The sequence below is a fragment of the Tachyglossus aculeatus genome, chromosome X1, assembly GCF_015852505.1.
Source record: "Tachyglossus aculeatus isolate mTacAcu1 chromosome X1, mTacAcu1.pri, whole genome shotgun sequence".
NCBI classification, from domain to species: domain Eukaryota; kingdom Metazoa; phylum Chordata; class Mammalia; order Monotremata; family Tachyglossidae; genus Tachyglossus; species Tachyglossus aculeatus.
In genome coordinates this window covers 43316649-43329576 of record NC_052101.1, presented here as the reverse complement: position 1 = coordinate 43329576, position 12928 = coordinate 43316649, and the positions used below count along the sequence as shown (strand labels likewise).

Genomic DNA, 12928 nt, shown 5'->3' with positions numbered 1-12928 from the left:
GTTCTGAAATAGAACTGCCCTAAAATATCCTAATTTTCATCACGGAATATAAACACAAGTATAGATCATCCCAGCGAGAAACATTCTGCTAAGGAAACACAGATGTTCAATTATTTAAGGTCAGAATTACTACCTAGATCGGAGCTTGTGTGTTCTTTAAAACTTAGTTTGTATAGAGTTTTCCTTCCAATTTTGAATGAAAAAATTTAGTTCAACACATTTTTTCCTAACCAAGGAAACAGAAAACAAAAAGCTGACACATCAACCCCAAAAGTTTTAAAAATTCCTAGGTTTTACAGAGTCCCTTATTTTTCCAGTGCATATATTAAAGCTTCCCCCAAACAATCTAATAGTTTCCTAGAAATGCTTTAGTCCACAAATTTTCAGCTTCTGAGAACCAAGCATATGCAATTAAAAATTACAAAAACAATCTAGGTAAAAATGAACAACTTAATCTTACTTCAAAACAAAACTACTTGCTAGATAACACAGATTGCAATTGTATCATCAGAACTAAATGCAGTACTTAGGGTAAACAAACATTGTAAGATCCTAGAGGGCACAAAGGTCAACAAAAACAAGGTTTGTTTTCTTTTAAAGAAGAAGAATATTTAATCCCTCTAAAACAGAGGATTTGAAGAGTCAACCGAGGGGTGCAGAGGCTCCATTTTGTAATAAGTAAAATCTAACCCTTTAAGAAGTCTTATTTGAATACAAATATAAAAGTCTAATTTTTTCCAGAGGCCTCATCCCAAGAAGGCCAATGATTCATGCAGAGTAAAATACGTCTTTAAAAGGATAAAGCTTAAATTACTTGAAATAAATGAATTCTGACCAAAATGAAAAAAAAATTAAGAAAGGAGTTTGACACCTGCTTTCAAAAAAATCAACGTAACATTTAGGTGGTCTTTCTTTATTCCTACCACAGGCACAGCTAATGATTTCTCTTTCCAATTAACAACCACAACTTTTCTTCTTGCCTTAAAAAATAAACCCAAGCATTTTCTAAATTTCTGCATTTAGTTACTAAGAAAAAGAATCCATCCCCCTACCTGAATACGTGCTGGTCTTAACAGAACTATTTTTTGTTATTCATTTTCAGCAAACCCCAAATTTCAGGTTCAGGTCAAACCCAATCCATTGATCCAAAAAAGATCAATCAACTAACTGGTCTGACAGACTCTAAACTCCACGGACGGAGTTATTAACCATAACTTCTAAAATTTACAGTTTCTTTTAACTTAAACATTTCACTTTGCCTCATACCAACACAGTCCTTCTCTGAACCACCTTCTTGTCTAATATGGATGGTGAGGATTCCAGTGAGCAGGAACTGTGTCTCATTCTGTATTGCGACTGGAATGCAACTGATGTACAAAAAATGCCAAACTTCAAAAAAAATTTATGGGCCACAATGCAGTTTGGACACCATCTCGTTGCTGGGCACCCTGATATTCTGCTTTTCAGTGACTTCACTTGGGGTGCTGTTCACCCATTTAATAAGTAAAATAGGGGCTGGAGAGAAGGGAGGCGACTCGGTAGGGGATGGGTGCCGGGGGCGGTTCTCTCACTGAAGAATAGTAATAATAATGACGGTATGTGCTAAGTGCTTACTATGTGCAAAGCACTGTTCTAAGTGCTGGGGAGATACACGGTGATCAGGTTGTCCCACGTGGGGCTCACAATCTTAATCCCCATTTTACAGATGAGGTCATTGAGGCACATGGAAGTGACTTGCCCAAATTCACACAGCTGACAAGCGGCGGAGTCAGAATTAGAACCCATGACCTCTGACTCCCAAGCCCATACTCCTTCCACTGAGCCACGCTGCTTCTCAACAATTCTACCATCATCTAAGGAACAAAATGATCTGCTTGATAAGTCAGTATCACAATGATCACAATCCGATTTACCAAAATTACGATACTGCCCCTTGGGGACACAATGGAGAAGAAGGAGTTCATTCTAGACTGTGAGCCCGTTGCTGGGTAAGGACCGCGTCTCTATATGTTGCCGACTTGTACTTCCCAAGCGTTTAGTACAGTGCTCTGCACACAGTAAGCGCTCAATAAATACGACTGAATGAATAAATGAATCTCACAATAGTGAGCCACCAGCCTTAAGAAATTAAAGCCACTGTTCTTACCTTGAATAGCCGTTGGAAAACACAGGTCGGCCGGCAAAGTTTAAAGTTCCCAAGGAAGTCACACTGTCATCCCCAGATCCCTGGCATCTATTCCAATTTTCTGAACTCACAGGAAGAGGTGGAATGACATTAAAAATAGGCTTCTGATCCTGCTCCTGAGAAAGGGATGCAGTATTCAAATCATAGTGGTACATCTGTCCTCCAGAGGTACTGACACCATGAACGGAAATGGCAGATACTTTGTTACCGAGAAGATTTGCCCCAGGAAAGCTGGCTTGGCAGTAAACAGTGCCCACTTTCTCTTGTTTTATCACCCCAGGGGTACAGAGTTCGATAAAGTCTTCTTTCTCCATTTTCACTTGAGGCATCTGCACGCTGGGACTGGGGAGAAGCAGCTCTCCATGCTCGGTAATTTTAGGCTTAGTGTCCGGTAAAAGAAAAGGCTTGCAGTCTTCGCTCGTACTTCCTTCTAAAAGAAATGGATCATCTGCTCCCAAAGGAGAAAGCAAACCACCCTCATCTAACAGGGGGTCTAATCTCCAGGGGCTGTCGTTGGCCTCCCTGCCTGGCGACCCGGTGGGCAACTCTAAATCTTGCAGAATATCAAAGGTACTTTGGTCTTCGGTATACAGCTTCACGTTGCCACCGTTTGGGCCAGTCTGGCCTTGAGTTAAAGTCTGCTGCTGTAGAGCGAGATCACAATCCGTCGTCGTTGGAAACTCCTGGTCGGGTCCAGCGGGCGCCGTACCCTTAGAGCGCTCCGGAACACTGGATGTCTTATTGAGGCTGGCGATGCTTTCTTCAAGGAGTCTGAAGTCTGTTTCCCCAGAAGAAACCCCAATTTGGCCCTGCTGTGGAAATCCCAGGTCATTTCCCATCACTTTCGTATCTGTTTCTCCCATATAGAGTCCCATGGAGAGAGAAACGGCCTTAGAAAGATCCGGCTGGGGTGGTGCATTACTTACTGAGCCTTTTGGAAAATCACCCAAAACAGGCTGCTGCTTGGTCTCTGACTGAGATGGGGCAGCCAGTGGGGACGAAGATGCAGAAACCTTCACGATAGCTCCACCCCTTAAGGTTGTATAGAAGTTCATGACATTTCCTCCTCCTCCTCCGGGCCGACAATGCACGCTTTTTGTGGTTTCTTCTCCACCAGGGGGGTTTAATGATTCTTTGGAGTCCATTAGCTAACAAAGCTACAAAAAAAACAAAAACAAAGCACCATAACTTGCACAAACAGTCAACAATCAACTGCAAACCCCAAACAACTCTCCGGTGATCTGATTAGGTCGCAGGGAAGTGAGACCGATTGTTCTATATAGCAAAACATCAATAACACTTTAGGGAACTACTAATCTGTTTCCTCATAATCAGAAGAGTAGCTTTTCAACAGAAGATAAAGTGTCATTTCCTTTACTTTTGCTAATGAAGCACACAATGAACGAACGACCCAGCCAAGCGGCCCAGCGGCCCAGCCTCCCGGTCAAATGCTAACAGTCCACCGTTAGGTAGTCACCTGGCTGCATACCAAAAAATCAAAAATAAAAATAAGTCTCATGATAACCGCTGAGCTTCAAGAAGTTGCAAATTCAGGGAGTTTTACGTAGCTGCCAGTACAAGCATTTTAAAAGAGAAAAAACAGGCAAGGTAATCACTGGAACCCCACTACTTTTCAATTTTGACAGGCCACTTTGCTCCATCAGTGACCTCTATTAAGCGCTTAGCGGGTGCCGAGCACTGTACTAAGGACTTGGGAGAGGCCAAAACAACAGAATTGGTAGACACGTTCCCTGGCCACAATGAGCTTACAGTCTACAGTGCTTTTTACTTTATGGACATCCAAAGCACGTTAGGAGATTGGGAAAATTCAGTGCCACAATTCTCGAAGATAATTCCTCACAAATCCCCCACCCAACTGGCTGGTCACACATTAAAACATCCGACTACTACTTACCGGTGTAACTCTGCAACTCTTTTGCTTGAAAAATAAGTAATACTGCACGTTTGCCTTCCGCTCAACTGCCTGATGGGCAAAGTTTAAGAGAAAAGATTCTCTCTGTGGAAGCTGAATATAAAAGTCTAGGTTGTCTCACATCTTGAAAAACACTGATGAGAGCCAAAAATAATCTAATTTGAAGGGCCTTACCACACTAAGTTTCAAGGAGACACTACATTTCAAGAATGCAACTGGTTCTTCTGTTTTAGTGTCTTATTTGAATTGTCACTCGGTGGGTGTCCTTTCTGGGATTCATATTGATCTATTTAGCTTCAATCTGGACTGCACGCAACTTGCAGAAATGCATCTAACAGTATATTAGGTACGAGCAAAGGATTCAAACTTCTTCCCCTTAAACAAGTACCAAAATAACGATCCGATATTGCAAAGGGCATCAGAAAATACACTCAAACATGAAGACTGAAAAAAATTAAGAGGAGCGTCCACTAAAATGGCCACGACAAACTCAGCAGTCATTGGATTTTAAACCTTCACCCAACCCACTCTTCAGCAGAGAAACCATGTTACGGCCGTCTACGAAGACATCTGCACAGCTCCAAGCTAAGATTAGATTTTTTTAAAATCAAGCCTTTTTGAAAGATGCGAGAGTTTGACATTCATAGTCGAACTATTTTAATTAAATCCCATCACAACAGATGGAAATCTTCCTGAGGGAAGAAGTTAAAAATCATGAACTTTTTTAAGGCACCCAAATGAGAGCGGGTCGAGAAAAAGCCGCTATATATATGTGTATATATATATACACACACACAGATATATATAATAAAATACGTATTTTATTACATATATAAATCATATATAAAATATATATAACAAAAAACGTCAACGGATAGAGCTTACCTCCCCGTTTCACTGCTGTTTACTTGACAGTGTTCTCCAAACACGGGGAAAATATCAAATGGGTGGGGGTCTAATTAATTTGCACGCCGCTTTCCTGACAGCTGCCTTCAAACCCGAAACCAAAACAATCCCCAGCAAAAACGAAACGGGTCGGAGAGCAACATCCTCCCTTTTCCAAAGTTGCAAACCAATAATGTCACGATTTTCGGTCAGTCGGGGGGGGGGGGGGGGGGGATCCGTAGTCACCAAAAACGACAGGGGGGAAGGATTTAAGCTAGAATTGTTGCCGTATTTCAACCCGCATCGAAAACCCCAACAGCAACACAATCATCGGAAAGCATGGGCGTCCAAACTACTGCAAGAGTCCTCCACTCAGGCGTCTGTTTCAGTTTAAAGTAAGCACACACACACACCCCAAAGCGAACCTCCCGCAAATGCAAAGTGTACATTGCCCTGAAGAAACCTTCACCATTGCGTTTTTTGGGTTTTTTTTTTTTTAAATGGCGAAATGTGCCGAGACCTGTTGAGCTCGACACGCCCACTTTTGCAAGATAACACCAGCCCCCTTGAGAAGTCTGCAACTTTCAGGCTGTCACAGCCCCCTTCTCCCCGGGAAGGCGGAGAAGGGGGGGCGGGGGAGGAAAAAAAAAAAAGGGTAAAGAAAAAAAAAAAGGAAAAAGAAAAAAGACCCACCCAGCCCCGAGAATGCAGACACGTTGTAACCTCGCCGGGAATTTTAATCGATCCGGAGCAGGGAAACTACTTGTCGTGGAAAACAAGAGTTGGGACACCGTTTGGCTGCTCTGCCTTTTTTAAAAAAATACAAAATAAATAAATAAGAGAAACCCAAGCCAACTAACCAAAATACAAAATAAAAACCGAAGCCGCCCCAAACATAAGCTAAAAAACCGAAGCCGCCTAAAAAAGTAGCAAATAAAAAACGGAGCCGCCCCCGAAGATAGAAAATAAAAAACGGAGCCGCCCCAAAAGATAGAAAATAAAAACCGAAGCCGCCCAAAAAGATAGAAAAAAACGAAGCCGTCCCAAGATAGAAAATAAAAAACGAAGCCGCCTTAAAAAAAATTAAATAAAAAATGAACCCGCCTTAAAAAAAATTAAATAAAAAAATGAAGCCGCCTAGAGAAAGTAAAATAAGAAATGAGGGGCCTGAGGAAAAAAATAAATGAATAATGAAGGGGCCTAAAAATGGTTAAATAAAAAGGAAAGGGGTCTAAAAATGATTAAATAAAAAGGGAAGGGGGTCTAAAAATGATTAAATAAAAAGGAAAGGGGGTCGAAAAATGATTAAATATAAAGGGAAGGGGTCTAAAAATGATTAAATAAAAAGGGAAGGGGCCTAAAAATGATTAAATAAAAAGGAAAGGGGTCTAAAAATGATTAAAAGGGAAGGGGCCTAAAAATGGTTAAATAAAAAGGGAAGGAGCCTAAAAATGGTTAAATAAAAAGGGAAGGGGCCTAAAAGTGATTAAATACAAAATGAAGGGACCTAAAGGTGATTAACTAAATAATGAAGGTGTCTAAAAATGATTAAATAAAAACTGAAAGGGAGCCTAAAACTGATTAAATAAAACGGGAAGGGGGCTAAAAGTGATTAAGTAAAAAATGAAGGGGGACTAAAAGTGATCCAATAAAAAAAATGAAGGGGCCTAAAAGTGATTAAAGAAAAAAATGAAGGGGGCCTTAAAATGATCCGGTAAAAAGTGAAGGGGCCTAAAAATGATGAAGTAAAAAGTGAAGCTGCCGAGAGGTTGGCACGGAGTAGGCGCCTAACGAGTACCATCGTACAGTCTTCTAGACTGTGAGCCCACGGTTGGGTAGGGACTATGTTGCCAACTTGTACTTCCCAAGCGCTCTGCACACAGTAAGCGCTCAATCAATACGACTGATTGATTGCTAGCGTTAGGACAGTCCTTTTCCTAAATGTTGCGGGGAGTGGGAGGAGAAGCGGGGGGCTGTTGCCCGGTCAGGGGGTCCTCCCCGGGGCTCCCCAAGTTTCCGCGCTGCCCGGCCTCGCCCCCGCCCCCCCCACGGTCCCCCCGCTTACCTCGTCCAGGGCACGGCCGGTCCCGCCCCGGCCCCCCAGCTCGGCGGAGGGCACCGGACGGGCACCGCACCGAGCGGCGGGGCGACGACGACGAGCGGGAGGAGGAGAAGGAGGAGCAGGGAGAGGAGGAGGAGGAGGAGGAGGAGGGGAAAGGGAAGTAAACAGCCGCCCCCTCCCCGCCGCCGCCGCCGTCGTCACCCCCCTGCACGGGCGGCGACTCCCTCCCTCCCTCCCTCCCTCCTTCCGTCCCTGTCCCGGGCCGCCGCCGCCGCCTCCTCCCCGCCGCCCTCCGGGCTGCGCCTGGGCTCCGCGGGACCGGCACCCGCGCTACACGCGCAAAATGGAGAAAGGGGAGGAGGAGGAGGAGGAGGAGGAAGGCCGAGGGGGCGGGGCTTACCCCCAAACACGCACACGCAGGCACACACACACACACACACACGCACGTGCACACGCGGGCACGCGGGGTGTCCGGCTCCCGCGCCGCTACACGCGTGCACACGCGGGCGCAAATGCACGCGGGGTGTCCGGCTCCCGCGCCGCTACACGCGTGCACACGCGGGCCTGCACGCACACGCATGCACGCGGGGTGTCTCCGGCTCCCGCGCCGCTACACGCGTGCACACGCGGGCCTGCACGCACACGTATGCACAAGGGGGGGGGTCCGGCTCCCGCGCCTCTACACACCTGCAAACGCGGGCGCAAGTACACGCCGGGTGTCCGGCTCCCGCGCCTCTACACGCGTGCACACGCGGGCGTGAACGCACACGCATGCACGCGGCGTGTCCGGCTCCCGCGCCGCTGCACGCGTGCACACGCGGGCGCAAATACACGCGGGGTGCCCGGCTCCCGCGCCGCTACACGCGTGCACACGCGGGCCTGCACGCACACGCATGTACGCGGGGTGTCTCCGGCTCCCGCGCCGCTACACGCGTGCACACGCGGGCGTGCACGCACACGTATGCACAAGGGGGGGGGTCCGGCTCCCGCGCCTCTACACACCTGCAAACGCGGGCGCAAGTACACGCCGGGTGTCCGGCTCCCGCGCCTCTACACGCGTGCACACGCGGGCGTGCACGCACACGCATGCACGCGGCGTGTCCGGCTCCCGCGCCGCTGCACGCGTGCACACGCGGGCGCAAATACACGCGGGGTGCACGGCTCCCGCGCCGCTACACGCGTGCACACGCGGACGCAAACGCACGCGGGGTGTGCGGCTCGCGCGCCGCTACACGCGTGCACACGCGGGCGTACATGCACACGCATGCACGCGGGGTGTCTCCGGCTCCCGCGCCTCTACACACGTGCACACGCGGGCGCAAGTACACGCCGGGTGTCCGGCTCCCGCGCCGCTACACGCGTGCACACGCGGGCGTGCACGCACACGCATGCACGCGGCGTGTCCGGCTCCCGCGCCTCTACACACGTGCACACGCGGGCGCAAGTACACTCCGGGTGTCCGGCTCCCGCGCCTCTACACGCGGGCGTACACGCACACGCATGCACACGGGGTGTCTCCGGCTCCCGCGCCGCTACACTCATGCACGCGGCGTGTCCGGCTCCAGCGCCGGTACACGCGTGCACACGCGGGCGCAAATACACGCGGGGTGTCCGGCTCCCGAGCCGCTACCCGCTTGCACACGCGGGCGTGCACGCACACGCATACACGCGGGTTGTCCGGCTCCCGCGCAGCTACACGCGGGCGCAAGTACACGCGGGGTGCCCGGCTGCAGCGTCGCTACACGCGTGCACACGCGGGCGTGCACGTGCACGCGGGGTGTCCGGCTCCTGCGCAGCTGCACGCGTGTACACGCAGGCGCAAGTACACGCGGGGAGTCCGGCTCCCGCGCCGCTACACGCGTGCACTGCCAGAGGTTAACACACAGACCCACGTGCACACGCAGGCACGCGGGGTGTCTCCGGTTCCCGCCCAGCTACACGCATGTACACGCGGGCGTGCATCCACGCGGGGTGTCCGGCTCCCGCGCAGCTACACGCGTGCACACGCGGGCATGCACGCACACGCATGCACGCGGGGTGTCTCCGGCTCCCGCACAGGAGCTCACATTCGTTCATTCAATCGTATTTATCGGGCGCTTACTGTGTGCAGAGCACTGTACTAAGCGCTTGGAAAGTAATAATAATGCTGGTATTTGTTAAGCGCTTACTATGTGCTAAGCACTGTTCTAAGCGCTGGGGGAGATACAAGGTCATCAGGTTGTCCCACGTGGGGCTCGCAGTCTTCATCCCCGTTTTACAGATGAGGCCCAGAGAAGTTAAGTGACTTGCCCAAGGTCACACAGCTGCAAGTACACGTTGGCAACATATAGAGACGGCCCCTAATCCAACAACGGGCTCACACACACACGTATGTGCACATGCAGGCACACACACACACGTTTATGTGTGCGTGTCTGATCCTGTCGGTGCACACGTGTAGCTGAGCGGGAGCTGGAGACCCCCATCGCGACTCCTCCACTTGTCAGCTGTGTGACTTGGGCAAGTCACTTAACTTCTCTGTGCCTCAGTTACCTCATCTGTAAAATGGGGATTAAGACTGTGAGCCCCACGGGGGGCAACCTGATGACCTTGTATCCTCCCCAGAGCTTAGAACAGTGCTTTGCACATAGTAAGCGCTTAACAAATGCCATCGTCAGCATCACCCCCCCACCGTGTGCATGCCTATGTGTGTGCACGTGTGTTTGTGTGTACGTGTCTGATCCTGTCGGTGCACGCGTGTAGCTGCGTGGAAACATAGGCATGCACATGGTTGGGGGGAGTCTGCGGCTCACGCTCAACTACACGCGTGCACCGTGGGGATCTCATGCACACACGTGCACACGCAGGCATGCACACGGTGGGGGGCTCCGGCTCTCACGCAGCTACACACCTGCACCGACGGGATCGGACACATACGCACAAACACACGTGTGCACACACAGGCATGCACATGGTGGGGGTGGGTGTCTCCTGCTCCCGCCCAGCTACACACGTGCAGCATCAGGTGGCTCCATGGAAAGAGCCCGGGCTTAATAATAATAATAATGATGATATTTATTAAGCGCTTACTATGTGCAAAGCACTGGTCTAAGCGCTGGGGAGGTTACAAGGTGATCAGGTTGTCCCACGGGGGGCTCACAGTCTTCATCCCCATTTTCCAGATGAGGTCACTGAGGCCCACAGAAGTTAAGTGACTTGCCTACAGTCACACGGCTGGCAATTGGCGGAGTCGGGATTCGAACCCATGACCTCTGACTCCAGAGCCCGTGCTCTTTCCACTGAGCCACGCAGCTTCGGGCTTGGGAGTCAGAAGTCATGGGTTCTAATCAGGACTCCGCTACATTCATTCATTCGTTCAATTGTATTTATTGAGTGCTTACTGTGTGCAGAACACTGTACTAAGCGCTTGGGAAGTACAAGTTGGCAACATACAGAGACGGTCCCTACCCAACAATGTCTAATGTGTGACCTTAGGCAAGTCACTTAACTTAGAACAGTGCTGCTTTGCACATTCATTCATTCATTCAATCAATCGTATTTATTGAGCGCTTACTGTGTGCAGGGCACTGTACTAAGCGCTTGGGAAGTACAAGTTGGCAACATATAGAGACGGTCCCTAACCAATAGCGGGCTCACAGTCTAGAAGGAGGAGACAGGCAACAAAACAAAACGTATTAACAAAATAAAATAAATAGAATAAATATGTACAAATAAAATAAATAAATAGAGTAATAAATACGTACAAACATATATACATATATACAGGCGCTGTGGGGAGGGGAAGGAGGTAAGGTTTACATAGTAAGCGCTTAACAAATACCATCATCATTATTATTATTAACTTCTCGGGGAAGCAGTGTGGCTCAGTGGAAAGAGCGAGGGCTTGGGAGTCAGAGGTCATGGGTTCGAATCCCTGCTCTGCCATTTGTCAGCTGTGTGACCTAGGGCAAGCCACTTAACTTCTCTGTGCCTCAGTTGCCTCATCTGTAAAATGGGGCTTAAGACTGTGAGCCCCAAGTGGGGCAACCTGATCACCTTGTAGCCCCCCCAGTGCTTAGAACAGTGCTTGGCACATAGTAAGCGCTTAACAAATACCACCATTATTATTATTATTATTCTCTGAGCCTCAGTGACCTCATCTGTAAAATGGGGATTAAGACTGTGAGCCCCACGTGGGACAACCTGATCACCTAAGAGAAGCAGCGTGGCTTTGGAGTCAGAGGTCATGGGTTCAAATCCCAGCTCCTCCAATTGTCAGCTGTGTGACTTTGGGCAAGTCACTTCACTTCTCTGGGCCTCAGTTACCTCATCTGTAAAATGGGGATTAAGACTGTGAGCCCCCTGTGGGGACAACCTGATCACCTTGTAACCGCCCCAGCGCTTAGAACAGTGCTTTGCACATAATAAGTGCCATAATTATTATTATTATTATTCCCCCCAGGGCTTAGAACAGTGCTTTGCACATAGTAAGCGCTTAATAAAAATGCCATCATTATTATTATTATTTATCAGACACGCACACACGCACGTGCACACATTCGTGCACACAAACACACACACACACACACACGTACACACACGTGCCCTAGCGGTCCCCGCCCCCCACCCGGCGGTTGGCACATTGCCCCCCACGTGCGCCGCACCGGGCGGGGGTCAACGGCGAGGCCGCCTAAAGAAGGGCGCAGTGCTTGGCGCACAGCGTGGGGCCGGGAGTCAGAAGGTCCTGGGTTCTAATCCCGGCCCCGCCACTTGTCCCCTGGGTGACCTTGGGCAAATCACCTCACTTCTCCGGGCCTCAGTTCGTCTGTCAAATGGGGATGAAGACTGCGAGTCCCATGTGGGACAACCTGATTACCTTGTATGTCCCCCAGCGTTTAGAACAGTGCTTGGCACATAGTGAGCGCTTAACGAATGCCATCATTACTATGATTTTATTCTCTAAGCCTCAGATCCCTCATCTGTAAAATGGGGATGAAGACTGCGAGCCCCACGTGGGACAACCTGATTACCTTGTATGTCCCCCAGCGTTTAGAACAGTGCTTGGCACATAGTAAGCGCTTAACGAATGCCATCATTACTATGATTTTATTCTCTGAGCCTCAGATTCCTCATCTGTAAAATGGGGATGAAGGCTGCGAGCCCCACGTGGGCCAACCTGATTACCTTGTATGTCCCCCAGCGCTTAGAATAGTTTGGCACATAGTAAGCGCTTAACAAATGCCATCATTATTATGATTTTATTCTCTGAGCCTCAGTTCCCTCATCTGTCAAATGGGGATGAAGACTGCGAGCCCCACGTGGGACAAACTGATTACTTTGTAACTACCCCAGCGTTTAAAACAGTGCTTGGCACATAGTAAATACTTAACAAATGCCATCATTATTATGATTTTATTCTCTGAGCCTCAGTTCCCTGACCTGTCAAATGGGGATGAAGACGGCGAGCCCCACGGGGGACTACCTAAAGACCTTGTATCCCCCCACAGCGCTTAGAACAGTGCTTGGCACATAGTAAGCGCTTAACAAGTGCTATCATTATTATTATTATTATTATTATTATTATTATTATTACAGTGAGCACTCAGCATTGCGTCCCGGGGCCGCTCTTGGGCACACTCTCACGCTGTGGAGAGCGTGCTGCTTAGCACAGCAGGCTCAGAGAAACAGTATGACAAAGTGGATACAGCCCGGTTCTGGGAGGCTGAAGGTCCTGGGTTCTAATCCTGCCTCTGCCACTCGTCTGCTAGGAGACCTTGGGGAAGTCACTTCCCTTCTCTGGGCCTCAGCTCCTTCATCTGTAAAATGGGGATCGAGACTGTGAGCCCCACGTAGGACAGGGACTGTGTCCAACCCGATTTTCTTG

At 49.2% G+C, this 12928-nt stretch overlaps 1 protein-coding gene across 2 annotated transcripts in view; it reads right to left on the bottom strand.

Annotated features, from left to right (window-relative positions):
• NR3C1 (nuclear receptor subfamily 3 group C member 1) overlaps positions 1 to 7150 on the bottom strand; it is a 132244-nt gene extending 125094 nt beyond the window's left edge. The window contains exons 1-2 of one of the 2 annotated variants that reach the window (XM_038740504.1): positions 7069 to 7150; positions 2147 to 3342 (exon numbers count right to left, since the gene is read on the bottom strand). In XM_038740504.1, coding sequence (XP_038596432.1) covers positions 2147 to 3330 — 1184 coding nt within the window. In that variant the 5' untranslated portion in view covers positions 3331 to 3342; positions 7069 to 7150. Of the gene's footprint in view, positions 1 to 2146; positions 3343 to 4100; positions 4560 to 7068 lie in introns of those variants that run through there. The other variant, XM_038740505.1, reaches the window with a different exon arrangement.
• Positions 7151 to 12928: the final 5778 nt, after the last annotated feature.